This window comes from Phyllobates terribilis, unplaced genomic scaffold (genome assembly GCF_046119375.1).
Source record: "Phyllobates terribilis strain yellow unplaced genomic scaffold, ASM4611937v1 Scaffold_4__5_contigs__length_816908805, whole genome shotgun sequence".
NCBI lineage: Eukaryota > Metazoa > Chordata > Amphibia > Anura > Dendrobatidae > Phyllobates > Phyllobates terribilis.
The window spans coordinates 748,600,152-748,615,962 of record NW_027362764.1 but is presented as its reverse complement, the minus strand read 5'-3'; the positions used below and the strand labels follow the sequence as shown (position 1 = coordinate 748,615,962).

The window sequence follows — 15,811 nt, the reverse complement described above, 5'->3', positions numbered from 1 at the left end:
GGAAAGTTAGCGAAAGGATGTTCCAGCTCCTATAATGCTGGTAGAATGCAGATGAAGAGAAACTGCCCACTTAAAAAAAAAGTGAATGGCAAGTTACAGAGCATGAGAATCATGACATTTCCTGGACATATTGACTTGTACGTGCACCAAAAGCAGGACCCTGCTTTTCTACATGCTTTATGTGACAAGAAAGATTTGTTTTAATTTAAAAGGGCTAAGCTGCAATATCTGCCACAGCCTCCGGACAAGAGTGGCGCCACTTCTGGGAAAATAAAAAGCAAGGCCTTTTTTTCTTTATCTCATACAACCCTTGAATGTTTAAAGAAAGCCGAGAATGACAGGAATGCTTGTAAACATGTCATGTTTTATTGCAGTGTATGAGTTCATACAGTAAAAATTTCACAGGTCACGGCGGGTGAACAGCTTTATGGTCCTTCTCATTGTAATACTCTCACAGCAGTAAACCAACAGTCCCCGTAGAACAGCTCTGTGGTGAATCAGATGTATCACACAGAAATACGGTGGGTGGTAAATATAATGAAGCCGTAAGCAAAATCGGCAAAGATCCAATAAATATATACATATACGTCTCCAAACTTCACAAATCTTGCAGTGAAATCTGCATAAAAGTTGCAAAAAAACCCACATTCCGACAGTAAGGAATAGAAGGCGGCATTGACATATAGAGGAGAGTAGGGCCACGTGGCTCGCGGAGACATCCGTGCAAATCGGTCCGATCTCGGATGGTCGTGCACGGACTGGCCACGGTTCTCCCGACCCGAGTGTGAAAGCACCACACTCGGGTAAGTAGACCCATGGCCAGTCCGGATGGACGTCTGAATAGGGCGACACCCTCATATCCCTTGCCTCTGACAGTTCGGACTGAGTGGTTCTGCAGATACCCCATAGCAGTCTATGGCCTAGCCATCTAAGGCATTGATGCCACTGTCTGAACAGGATACATAAAAAAAAATTTGTAGACATTTCTACAAAACAATACTACAGCATATCTGGTTTGTCATTGTACCGTAGGAATCGTAGAGCTGTCGCATGCCGAAAAAAAGTAAAGAAAAAAAAAGAACACTGCGTAAAACAAGTCTGTAGTTTATACATTACACATCTGTCTGACATGGAAAGTGGAAGAGTAAAATTTCATGGTGGAATATATACGTATATATACTGTATACACAAGATCCTCCTGTACAATATATTGCATTTTACATTTCTCTCATCTACACATCAGCAGATGAGGACTTTGCTTATGGGCCCAAGAATTGGGCAGTGGCCAAGTTAAGGAGACATCCTAGGCAACAAGGCTACTGAGTAAAAGATTTGTAGGCTGTCCAAGTCTTCTTCCCTACACTGAGTGGGACGAATCTGGTGCCCAGGGTGGTGGAAACCTTGGGCACCCAACGGGCCTCCATCATTCACTATTCTGCTCACTGTTTTGGTGGCTTTGCTGAAAAGAGGTGCAGAGGTGGCCACACATGTCTCATGAAGTCCACTTTTCTTAAAATGTGGGTCAGAAGAAGTCTCGGGTGGCATGGGAAGTCTTCCGGCTCTAGAACTAATAATGAGGACCACTGATCTGCCACAATCAGGTTGTTCCTTTTCAGTCCTACGAATGCAGACATGCTAGCCAGTAAAAAGGCAGCACTTTGGGCCTCATGTCTCAAAACTGATACTACTATAGTTGCCATGATAATTTTAGGGGGTAAAGGAACCCTTTACGATCAGTCCTGGGGGAGACAGGTTCACATAGACTGAAAACTCACCATGGAGTATCCATCATATCTGATTTCACATTATTTGTGATGGATATATCAGTCTTCGTTCCCCTATGGATTATGCAAAAAAATTACCCCAGAATGAAATCACTGAAGGTCGACTTCAACTGTTGCAAAGCCCAAGTACAGTAAATGAAAAATGTCCCAAAAATGGTCAGCCTGGGTGATTCACTCTTCTTCTCCGAAATGTTGAACCCAGGATCAATCATTGTACAGGATAAGAAAAAAACATTTCTGTTTTTCCTCCATACCCATCCAGAGGATATGTCTACTGTTACAGCTCAGATTTGTTACACTGTTACAGTAAATGGGACAGTGACACTGTTTATGGAAGACAGCAGCCATGGAGAACCCCTTTAATAATAGATCCTGAGGTCAGTGTGTCAAGAGAAAAGTAGATCATCCAGGTTGAAATGTTTCTATATCCTTGAAGGCAGGCAAACATCCTGTCTAGAGTCCTTAGGACTGTAACCACGTTTACAATAGGACTGTCTAAATGAAGAAGTCAACTTAAAGGGGACCATAAATATGTAATTGTTTTTATCTAGTGTGAATGTCACTGTTCTCCTGAATCCGGCGTTGTTTTTCTTTTGTTCCTGCTCCTCTCCGTTCCTGAGATATAGGCCCGCTTACTTGCATATAAATCTAGTCTCTCTATGGAAGTGGGCGTCGTCCTCACCTCTGCTCTATGGCCTTCTTGTGATTAACCACGCCCAGTTAACTGTGTAGACTAGACTTATGTGCAGGGTAAAGGAGGCCATATCTCAGGAACGGTGAGGAGCAGGAACAAAAGAAAAGCAACACCGGATTCAGGAGAACAGCGGCATTTACACCAGGTAAAATAATTATATATTTATGGCAAGTGACAGGCCCACTTTAAGTCACACCATACTCATGGCTATGACCATGCAGAATACAAAATCTCAGACTGAGTGGACTAGGGCTATACCTGGACTTTCCACCCAAACACGCGCTGTACATAATCTATACATACTGTAGTAATCCCTGGTGTTTTACATAATTGCACTTCCATGATATATCATTGCACCAATAGACAATCCACTCACAGGTTGAAGTCTACAGACTTTTTGCCCCATTAAACCCCCAGCCTTATTGATAGCAGATGATCTCTCCGTGATAATTTTGATCATTTTAACCCTTCACATATTCCAAATATATACATAAGCCAGCTGTACCTTGCTTACAGACAAACAGTTATAAAAAGTAAAAAAGTGCATCTTATATGAACATATATGTAAAATTTGTGCTAAAAAAGAAAACAAAAGTGCTGCGTAACTCGCCTTTATGGAAATCAAAGCTTCCTCTTTAAATAGGTTAAGACACCGAGGAAATGTTACCACTACAACGCTATAAAATAGCTATAAAATAGTCCAAACTAGGACATAGTGTGAGAGCGACCACACAAAGGTACAATAGATGGAGCAAATTCCAATTTACTATCTGACAACGTCTCCTTGAATCCTGACCATTCCTTAAACGTATTGTCTACCTTTTGGGGGTAATGTTTTTTATGCATTTAATTAGGGCTAAAAATACATTTTTGTAATTGGATTTCATAAAAATTTTTGCACCGCTTCCCTTCCACAGCCTCTGTGTTACCTTGACAATTGCTGGCTGAAAAATGAGTTAACTGAGTATCCGTCAGTGAGCTGGCTATGACGATCTGATGCGGAATTTGTAACTCTGTCTTTTTCTGAGCTCCTCTCAGTTGATTTATGGCCACTGACCACATCAAAGTTGAATAAGCAGGAAAATAGGCTGTAAAAGCCAAACGGAGCAAAATTTTTAACGAAACCCAATTACAAAAATTTTTTTCAGCCCTAAATACATGCATTTAAGTAAAAACAATATCCCAAAGGTGGACAACCCGTTTAATATCAAGATTCACGCTATCGCACCTGACTGCCCGCTCCAAGAGATGGGTGACTACTATCAGTTTAGGGAGAAGAAGAGGTAGAAATACATGTAGTTTGTGAGTTCTCGGAGTACAGTAAAGTGGGACATTTGGAGAAGACCCCAATAATCTCTATAATGGTTCACTTATGACATCATTCATGGGTCCGCATTCATTCACGCCGCTGGAGGTACTTTATATGAACAGTACCCCCTCCGATTCGGCTTCTTGGATCTAGATCCCCCAGTCTCCCATTATTTTTTCGTCTTTTCTTCAGACTCGTACTCTCATGGTGAACGTCGCCATTTCCAGAGGCAGCGATCGATGTCTCTATATGATATTTACAATATTTACAGCTTAAGCTCGGCCATCCAGGGGTTCAGTCTGTAAAGTTCAGCCTGTCGGTTCAGAATCGGAACAAGTTGATAAAATCTTGTGGGGACAGAGAAACCAGGCAGCTCTCCGGGTTGTTGGCGGTGCAGGGGTGCTCCGTTCCCTAAGAGGGAAAATATGAACGTTAGTGGTATCACCAGCTTGGCCAGCAGGTGGCAGTCTTTCTGTCACCTGTCTGCGTTGATAGGGGCCATATTCTATTTATTATAGTTCATTGGTCCTAGTGGGGTCGTCCTGGACAAAGAAAGAGGGGTGACAACCGGGACCACAGCGGCGCTCTGACTCAGTTATGTCAGCACTCTGGTTGGCATCGTTATCGGGGCACCATATCTCAGGATGGCACTGTTATTGAGGCACCATATGTCTGGATGACACTGTTATTGAGGCACCATATCTCTGGATGACACTGTTATTGAGGCACCATATGTCTGGATGACACTGTTATTGAGGCACCATATCTCTGGATGGCACTGTTATTGAGGCACCATATCTCTGGATGGCACTGTTATTGAGGCACCATATGTCTGGATGACACTGTTATTGAGGCACTCTGATTCTTTTATGGGAACATTTTAGTTTTATTATGTGGGCACTCTGTTATCAGAGCAGTCTGGTTGGCACTGTTATGAGGGCACTCCAGTTCTTTTATGGGGACATTTGTTATCTATTATGGTGGCCATCTGGCTCTGTTATGTGGACATACTGACTGTTATGTGGGTACGGTGGCTCTGTTATGTAGGCACGCTGGCTCTGTTATGTGGGCACACTGGTCTTGGTATGGGAGCATGGTGGCTCTGTTATGTGGGCACGCTGGCTCTGTTATGTAGGCACGCTGGTTCTGTTATGTGAGCACACTGGTCTTGGTATGGGGGCATGGTGGCTCTGTTATGTGGGCATGCTGGCTATGTTATGTGGGCACGCTGGCTCTGTTATATGGGCACGTTGGCTCTGTTATGTGTGCACGCTGGCCCTGTTATGTGGGCATGCTGGCTCTGTTATGTGGGCATGCTGGCTCTGTTATGTGGGCATACTAAATGTTATGTGAGTATAGTGGCTCTGTTATGTGGGCATACTAAATGTTATGTGGGCACGCTGGCCCTGTTATGTGGGCATACTAAATGTTATGTGGGCACGCTGGCCCTGTTATGTGGGCATACTAAATGTTATGTGAGTATAGTGGCTCTGTTATGTGGGCATACTAAATGTTTTGTGAGTATAGTGGCTCTGTTATGTGGGCACACTGGCTCTGTTATGTGGGCACACTGGCTCTGTTATGTGGGTACGGTGGCTTTGTTATGTGATCACGGTGGCTGTTATGTGGGCACACTGGCCCTGTTATGTGGGCACTCTGGCCCTGTTATGGGCACGATGGCTCTGTTATGTGGGCACACTGGTCTTGGTATGAGGGACCAGGGCTCTGTTATGTGGGTACATTAGCTCTTTTATGTGTGCACGCTGGCTCTGTTAGGGGCACGCTGGCTCTGTTATGTGGGCACACTGGTCTTGGTATGGGGGACAGGGGCTCTGTTATGTGGGTACATTAGCTCTTTTATGTGGGCACGCTGGCTCTGTTATGTGTGCACGCTGGCTCTGTTAGGGGCACACTGGCTCTGTTATGTGGGCACACTGGTCTTGGTATGTGGGTACATTAGCTCTTTTATGTGGGTACATTAGCTCTTTTATGTGGGCACGCTGGCTCTGTTATGTGTGCACGCTGGCTCTGTTATGTGTGCATGCTGGCTCTGTTAGGGGCACACTGGCTCTGTTATGTGGGCACACTGGTCTTGGTATGTGGGTACATTAGCTCTTTTATGTGGGTACATTAGCTCTTTTATGTGGGCTCGCTGGCTCTGTTATGTGTGCACGCTGGCTCTGTTAGGGGCACGCTGGCTCTGTTATGGGCACACGGGCTCTGTTATGTGGACACACTGGTCTTGGTATGGGGGACAGGGGCTCTGTTATGTGAGTACATTAGCTCATTTATGTGGGCTCGCTGGCTCTGTTATGTTTACAAGCTGGTCTGTTATGGGGCACGTTGGCTCTCTTTTTAGGGCACACTTGACTTATTATATGGGCACTCTGGCTCTGTTAAGTGTACACACTGGCTCTGTCATGTGGGCACTCTAGTCCTGCTATCTTGGGCACACAAGCTCTCTTTTTTGGGCACACTGGCCTTATTATGTGGGCACGCTGCCTGTCATTACCAGGACATGTTCTGTATTTATCCAGCAATGAAGATCTACATTCTCCCTGAAGTATGTGGCAACTATCCTGTTAAAACCCCAGTATGCCATGACATAATAAAGTGTGCCTCGTGTCTCGGCTTTCAGTCATCCTTTCTTCTTACCTTCCAGGACAAGATGTGACAATGACGGCAGAACTGTAATGTGTCCCCATACTGCTCTCTTCTTGGGTAGCACCGCACCAGCTTAAAGTACATTTTCTTCCAATCCAGGTGCCCCTTATCTGACATGATGAGCCTCTTACGAATCTAAAATACAAGGAAAACATGTATCAAATGTAGAAATGATTATCACTATTATTTCATTTATCTGATATGAATTTATTATAGTTATTATTTATATGGATAGTAGTTACACATGTCGTTACTGATACAAAATCATAGATCTCAGGTTTTTCTTACTATGTGAACTGAAGTAGGAAGGGAGGAGAAGGACGAAAGAAAAATCAACCTTATGAGAACTAACATGGTGGAAAAAAACTTAGCTATTAATATTATTACTCTGGAGCAGAAGTGTCTGATGTTATCAAACAAGTGCACACATTTAGGATGCAGGTATACAGGACAGTTTTAATTTTTGATTGGAGATAGGAATAATAATATAATAGTATGAGCACTCTAACGGATATCATACTGTGTGTGTAGGAGGCACTGTATGGGGCATCATACTGTCTGTGTAAGAGACACTGTATGGGGCATCATACTGTGTGTGTAAGAGGCACTGTATGGGGCACAATACTGTGTGTGTAGGAGGCACTGTATGGGGCATCATACTGTCTGTGTAAGAGGCACTGTATGGGGCATCATACTGTGTGTGTAAGAGGCACTGTATGGGACATCATACTGTGTGTGTAAGAGGCTCTGTATGGGACATCATACTGTGTGTGTAGGAGGCACTGTATGGGACATCATACTGTGTGTGTATAGGCACTGTATGGGGCATCATACTGTGTGTGTAGGAGGCACTGTATGGGGCATCATACTGTGTGTGTAAGAGGCACTGTATGGGACATCATACTGTGTGTAAGAGGCACTGTATGGGGCATCATACTGTGTGTGTAAGAGGCACTGTATGGGGCATCATACTGTCTGTGTAAGAGGCACTGTATGGGACATCATACTGTGTGTAAGAGGCACTGTATGGGACATCATACTGTCTGTGTAAGAGGCACTGTATGGGACATCATACTGTGTGTGTAGGAGGCACTGTATGGAACATCATACTGTGTGTGTAGGAGGCACTGTATGGGGCATCATACTGTGTGTGTAGGAGGCACTGTATGGGGCATCATACTGTGTGTAAGAGGCACTGTATGGGACATCATACTGTCTGTGTAAGAGGCACTGTATGGGACATCATACTGTCTGTGTAAGAGGCACTGTATGGGACATCATACTGTGTGTGTAAGAGGCACTGTATGGGACATCATACTGTCTGTGTAAGAGGCACTGTATGGGACATCATACTGTGTGTGTAAGAGGCACTGTATGGGACATCATACTGTCTGTGTAAGAGGCATTGTATGGGGCATCATACTGTGTGTAAGAGGCACTGTATGGGACATCATACTGTGTGTGTAAGAGGCACTGTATGGGACATCATACTGTGTGTAAGAGGCACTGTATGGGGCATCATACTGTGTGTAAGAGGCACTGTATGGGGCATCATACTGTCTGTGTAAGAGGCACTGTATGGGACATCATACTGTCTGTGTAAGAGGCACTGTATGGGACATCATACTGTCTGTGTAAGAGGCACTGTATGGGACATCATACTGTGTGTGTAAGAGGCACTGTATGGGACATCATACTGTGTGTAAGAGGCACTGTATGGGGCATCATACTGTCTGTGTAAGAAGCACTGTATGGGACATCTTACTGTGTGTGTAAGAGGCACTGTATGGGACATCATACTGTGTGTGTAAGAGGCACTGTATGGGACATCTTACTGTGTGTGTAAGAGGCACTGTATGGGGCATCATACTGTGTGTAAGAGGCACTGTAGGGGACATCATACTGTGTGTAAGAGGGTACTGTATGGGACATCATACTGTGTGTGTAAGAGGCACTGTATGGGACATCATACTGTGTGTGTAAGAGGCACTGTATGGGACATCATACTGTCTGTGTAAGAGGCACTGTATGGGGCATCATACTGTGTGTGTAAGAGGCACTGTATGGGACATCATACTGTGTGTAAGAGGCACTGTATGGGACATCATACTGTCTGTGTAAGGGGCACTGTATGGGACATCTTACTGTGTGTGTAAGAGGCACTGTATGGGACATCTTACTGTGTGTGTAAGAGGCTCTGTATGGGACATCATACTGTGTGTGTAGGAGGCACTGTATGGGACATCATACTGTGTGTGTATAGGCACTGTATGGGGCATCATACTGTGTGTGTAGGAGGCACTGTATGGGGCATCATACTGTGTGTGTAAGAGGCACTGTATGGGACATCATACTGTGTGTAAGAGGCACTGTATGGGGCATCATACTGTGTGTGTAAGAGGCACTGTATGGGGCATCATACTGTCTGTGTAAGAGGCACTGTATGGGACATCATACTGTGTGTAAGAGGCACTGTATGGGACATCATACTGTCTGTGTAAGAGGCACTGTATGGGACATCATACTGTGTGTGTAGGAGGCACTGTATGGAACATCATACTGTGTGTGTAGGAGGCACTGTATGGGGCATCATACTGTGTGTGTAGGAGGCACTGTATGGGGCATCATACTGTGTGTAAGAGGCACTGTATGGGACATCATACTGTCTGTGTAAGAGGCACTGTATGGGACATCATACTGTCTGTGTAAGAGGCACTGTATGGGACATCATACTGTGTGTGTAAGAGGCACTGTATGGGACATCATACTGTCTGTGTAAGAGGCACTGTATGGGACATCATACTGTGTGTGTAAGAGGCACTGTATGGGACATCATACTGTCTGTGTAAGAGGCATTGTATGGGGCATCATACTGTGTGTAAGAGGCACTGTATGGGACATCATACTGTGTGTGTAAGAGGCACTGTATGGGACATCATACTGTGTGTAAGAGGCACTGTATGGGGCATCATACTGTGTGTAAGAGGCACTGTATGGGGCATCATACTGTCTGTGTAAGAGGCACTGTATGGGACATCATACTGTCTGTGTAAGAGGCACTGTATGGGACATCATACTGTCTGTGTAAGAGGCACTGTATGGGACATCATACTGTGTGTGTAAGAGGCACTGTATGGGACATCATACTGTGTGTAAGAGGCACTGTATGGGGCATCATACTGTCTGTGTAAGAAGCACTGTATGGGACATCTTACTGTGTGTGTAAGAGGCACTGTATGGGACATCATACTGTGTGTGTAAGAGGCACTGTATGGGACATCTTACTGTGTGTGTAAGAGGCACTGTATGGGGCATCATACTGTGTGTAAGAGGCACTGTAGGGGACATCATACTGTGTGTAAGAGGGTACTGTATGGGACATCATACTGTGTGTGTAAGAGGCACTGTATGGGACATCATACTGTGTGTGTAAGAGGCACTGTATGGGACATCATACTGTCTGTGTAAGAGGCACTGTATGGGGCATCATACTGTGTGTGTAAGAGGCACTGTATGGGACATCATACTGTGTGTAAGAGGCACTGTATGGGACATCATACTGTCTGTGTAAGGGGCACTGTATGGGACATCTTACTGTGTGTGTAAGAGGCACTGTATGGGACATCTTACTGTGTGTGTAAGAGGCACTGTATGGGACATCATACTGTGTGTAAGAGGCACTGTATGGGACATCATACTGTGTGTGTAAGAGGGTACTGTATGGGACATCATACTGTGTGTGTAAGAGGCACTGTATGGGACATCATACTGTCTGTGTAAGAGGCACTGTATGGGGCATCATACTGTGTGTGTAAGAGGCACTGTATGGGACATCATACTGTGTGTAAGAGGCACTGTATGGGACATCATACTGTCTGTGTAAGAGGCACTGTATGGGACATCTTACTGTGTGTGTAAGAGGCACTGTATGGGACATCTTACTGTGTGGGTAAGAGGCACTGTATGGGACATCATACTGTCTGTGTAAGAGGCACTGTATGGGGCATCATACTGTCTGTGTAAGAGGCACTGTATGGGACATCATACTGTGTGTGTAAGAGGCACTGTATGGGACATCTTACTGTGTGTGTAAGAGGCACTGTATGGGACATCTTACTGTGTGTGTAAGAGGCACTGTATGGGACATCATACTGTGTGTGTAAGAGGCACTGTATGGGACATCTTACTGTGTGTGTAAGAGGCACTGTATGGGGCATCATACTGTGTGTAAGAGGCACTGTAGGGGACATCATACTGTGTGTAAGAGGGTACTGTATGGGACATCATACTGTGTGTGTAAGAGGCACTGTATGGGACATCATACTGTGTGTGTAAGAGGCACTGTATGGGACATCATACTGTCTGTGTAAGAGGCACTGTATGGGGCATCATACTGTGTGTGTAAGAGGCACTGTATGGGACATCATACTGTGTGTAAGAGGCACTGTATGGGACATCATACTGTCTGTGTAAGGGGCACTGTATGGGACATCTTACTGTGTGTGTAAGAGGCACTGTATGGGACATCTTACTGTGTGTGTAAGAGGCTCTGTATGGGACATCATACTGTGTGTGTAGGAGGCACTGTATGGGACATCATACTGTGTGTGTATAGGCACTGTATGGGGCATCATACTGTGTGTGTAGGAGGCACTGTATGGGGCATCATACTGTGTGTGTAAGAGGCACTGTATGGGACATCATACTGTGTGTAAGAGGCACTGTATGGGGCATCATACTGTGTGTGTAAGAGGCACTGTATGGGGCATCATACTGTCTGTGTAAGAGGCACTGTATGGGACATCATACTGTGTGTAAGAGGCACTGTATGGGACATCATACTGTCTGTGTAAGAGGCACTGTATGGGACATCATACTGTGTGTGTAGGAGGCACTGTATGGAACATCATACTGTGTGTGTAGGAGGCACTGTATGGGGCATCATACTGTGTGTGTAGGAGGCACTGTATGGGGCATCATACTGTGTGTAAGAGGCACTGTATGGGACATCATACTGTCTGTGTAAGAGGCACTGTATGGGACATCATACTGTCTGTGTAAGAGGCACTGTATGGGACATCATACTGTGTGTGTAAGAGGCACTGTATGGGACATCATACTGTCTGTGTAAGAGGCACTGTATGGGACATCATACTGTGTGTGTAAGAGGCACTGTATGGGACATCATACTGTCTGTGTAAGAGGCATTGTATGGGGCATCATACTGTGTGTAAGAGGCACTGTATGGGACATCATACTGTGTGTGTAAGAGGCACTGTATGGGACATCATACTGTGTGTAAGAGGCACTGTATGGGGTATCATACTGTGTGTAAGAGGCACTGTATGGGGCATCATACTGTCTGTGTAAGAGGCACTGTATGGGACATCATACTGTCTGTGTAAGAGGCACTGTATGGGACATCATACTGTCTGTGTAAGAGGCACTGTATGGGACATCATACTGTGTGTGTAAGAGGCACTGTATGGGACATCATACTGTGTGTAAGAGGCACTGTATGGGGCATCATACTGTCTGTGTAAGAAGCACTGTATGGGACATCTTACTGTGTGTGTAAGAGGCACTGTATGGGACATCATACTGTGTGTGTAAGAGGCACTGTATGGGACATCTTACTGTGTGTGTAAGAGGCACTGTATGGGGCATCATACTGTGTGTAAGAGGCACTGTAGGGGACATCATACTGTGTGTAAGAGGGTACTGTATGGGACATCATACTGTGTGTGTAAGAGGCACTGTATGGGACATCATACTGTGTGTGTAAGAGGCACTGTATGGGACATCATACTGTCTGTGTAAGAGGCACTGTATGGGGCATCATACTGTGTGTGTAAGAGGCACTGTATGGGACATCATACTGTGTGTAAGAGGCACTGTATGGGACATCATACTGTCTGTGTAAGGGGCACTGTATGGGACATCTTACTGTGTGTGTAAGAGGCACTGTATGGGACATCTTACTGTGTGTGTAAGAGGCACTGTATGGGACATCATACTGTGTGTAAGAGGCACTGTATGGGACATCATACTGTGTGTGTAAGAGGGTACTGTATGGGACATCATACTGTGTGTGTAAGAGGCACTGTATGGGACATCATACTGTCTGTGTAAGAGGCACTGTATGGGGCATCATACTGTGTGTGTAAGAGGCACTGTATGGGACATCATACTGTGTGTAAGAGGCACTGTATGGGACATCATACTGTCTGTGTAAGAGGCACTGTATGGGACATCTTACTGTGTGTGTAAGAGGCACTGTATGGGACATCTTACTGTGTGGGTAAGAGGCACTGTATGGGACATCATACTGTCTGTGTAAGAGGCACTGTATGGGGCATCATACTGTCTGTGTAAGAGGCACTGTATGGGACATCATACTGTGTGTGTAAGAGGCACTGTATGGGACATCTTACTGTGTGTGTAAGAGGCACTGTATGGGACATCTTACTGTGTGTGTAAGAGGCACTGTATGGGACATCATACTGTGTGTAAGAGGCACTGTATGGGGCATCATACTGTCTGTGTAAGAGGCACTGTATGGGACATCATACTGTGTGTGTAAGAGGCACTGTATGGGACATCTTACTGTGTGTGTAAGAGGCACTGTATGGGACATCTTACTGTGTGTGTAAGAGGCACTGTATGGGACATCATACTGTGTGTAAGAGGCACTGTATGGGACATCATACTGTCTGTGTAAGAGGCACTGTATGGGACATCTTACTGTATGTGTAAGAGGCACTGTATGGGACATCATACTGTGTGTAAGAGGCACTGTATGGGACATCATACTGTCTGTGTAAGAGGGTACTGTATGGGACATCATACTGTGTGTGTAAGAGGCACTGTATGGGACATCATACTGTGTGTGTGTAAGAGGAACTGTATGGGGCATCATACTGTGTGTAAGAGGCACTGTATGGGACATCTTACTGTCTGTGTAAGAGGGTACTGTATGGGACATCATACTGTCTGTGTAAGAGGCACTGTATGGGACATCATACTGTGTGTGTGTAAGAGGCACTGTATGGGACATCATACTGTCTGTGTAAGAGGCACTGTATGGGACATCATACTGTGTGTAAGAGGCACTGCATGGGACATCTTACTGTCTGTGTAAGAGGCACTGTATGGGACATCTTACTGTGTGTGTAAGAGGCACTGTATGGGACATCTTACTGTGTGGGTAAGAGGCACTGTATGGGACATCATACTGTCTGTGTAAGAGGCACTGTATGGGGCATCATACTGTCTGTGTAAGAGGCACTGTATGGGACATCATACTGTGTGTGTAAGAGGCACTGTATGGGACATCTTACTGTGTGTGTAAGAGGCACTGTATGGGACATCTTACTGTGTGTGTAAGAGGCACTGTATGGGACATCATACTGTGTGTAAGAGGCACTGTATGGGGCATCATACTGTCTGTGTAAGAGGCACTGTATGGGACATCATACTGTGTGTGTAAGAGGCACTGTATGGGACATCTTACTGTGTGTGTAAGAGGCACTGTATGGGACATCTTACTGTGTGTGTAAGAGGCACTGTATGGGACATCATACTGTGTGTAAGAGGCACTGTATGGGACATCATACTGTCTGTGTAAGAGGCACTGTATGGGACATCTTACTGTATGTGTAAGAGGCACTGTATGGGACATCATACTGTGTGTAAGAGGCACTGTATGGGACATCATACTGTCTGTGTAAGAGGGTACTGTATGGGACATCATACTGTGTGTGTAAGAGGCACTGTATGGGACATCATACTGTGTGTGTGTAAGAGGAACTGTATGGGGCATCATACTGTGTGTAAGAGGCACTGTATGGGACATCTTACTGTCTGTGTAAGAGGGTACTGTATGGGACATCATACTGTCTGTGTAAGAGGCACTGTATGGGACATCATACTGTGTGTGTGTAAGAGGCACTGTATGGGACATCATACTGTCTGTGTAAGAGGCACTGTATGGGACATCATACTGTGTGTAAGAGGCACTGCATGGGACATCTTACTGTCTGTGTAAGAGGCACTGTATGGGACATCTTACTGTGTGTGTAAGAGGCACTGTATGGGACATCATACTGTGTGTAAGAGGCACTGTATGGGACATCTTACTGTCTGTGTAAGAGGGTACTGTATGGGACATCATACTGTGTGTGTAAGAGGCACTGTATGGGGCATCATACTGTGTGTAAGAGGCACTGTATGGGACATCTTACTGTCTGTGTAAGAGGGTACTGTATGGGGCATCATACTGTCTGTGTAAGAGGCACTGTATGGGACATCATACTGTGTGTGTGTAAGAGGAACTGTATGGGACATCATACTGTCTGTGTAAGAGGCACTGTATGGGACATCTTACTGTGTGTGTAAGAGGCGCTGTATGGGGCATCATACTGTGTGTAACAGGCACTATATGGGACATCTTACTGTGTGTGTAAGAGGCACTGTATGGGACATCTTACTGTGTGTGTAAGAGGCACTGTATGGGACATCATACTGTGTGTGTGCAAGAGGCACTGTATGGGACATCATACTGTCTGTGTAAGAGGCACTGTATGGGACATCTTAGTGTCTGTGTAAGAGGGTACTGTATGGGACATCATACTGTCTGTGTAAGAGGCACTGTATGGGACATCATACTGTGTGTGTGAGAGGCACTGTATGGGACATCATACTGTGTGTGTGAGAGGCACTGTATGGGACATCATACTGTGTTTGTAAGAGGCACTGTATGGGACATCATACTGTCTGTGTAAGAGGCACTGTATGGGACATCATACTGTGTGTGTAAGAGACACTGTATGGGACATCATACTGTGTGTGTAAGAGGCACTGTATGGGACATCATACTGTGTGTGTAAGAGGCACTGTATGGGACATCATACTGTGTGTGTAAGAGGCACTGTATGGGACATCATACTGTCTGTAAGAGGCACTGTATGGGACATCATACTGTGTGTGTAAGAGGCACTGTATGGGACATCATACTGTCTGTAAGAGGCACTGTATGGGACATCATACTGTCTGTGTAAGAGACACTGTATGGGACATCATACTGTGTGTGTAAGAGGCACCGTATGGGACATCATACTGTCTGTGTAAGAGGCACTGTATGGGACATCATACTGTGTGTGTAAGAGGCACTGTATGGGACATCATACTGTCTGTGTAGGAGGCACTGTATGGGACATCATACTGTGTGTAAGAGGCACTGTATGGGACATCATACTGTGTGTGTAAGAGGCATTGTATGGGACATCATACTGTGTGTGTAAGAGGCACTGTATGGGACATCATACTGTGTGTAAGAGGCACTGTCTGGGACATCATACT

General features: G+C 45.2%; 1 protein-coding gene across 1 annotated transcript in view; it reads right to left on the bottom strand.

Annotated features, from left to right (window-relative positions):
- Nucleotides 1-344: 344 nt before the first annotated feature.
- FBXO32 (F-box protein 32) overlaps nucleotides 345-15,811 on the bottom strand; it is a 41,022-nt gene continuing 25,555 nt past the window's right edge. Inside the window, exons 8-9 of the mRNA XM_073679848.1 lie at nucleotides 6,443-6,586; nucleotides 345-4,198 (exon numbers count right to left, since the gene is read on the bottom strand). Coding sequence (XP_073535949.1) covers nucleotides 4,109-4,198; nucleotides 6,443-6,586 — 234 coding nt within the window. The 3' untranslated portion in view covers nucleotides 345-4,108. The remainder of the gene's footprint in view (nucleotides 4,199-6,442; nucleotides 6,587-15,811) is intronic.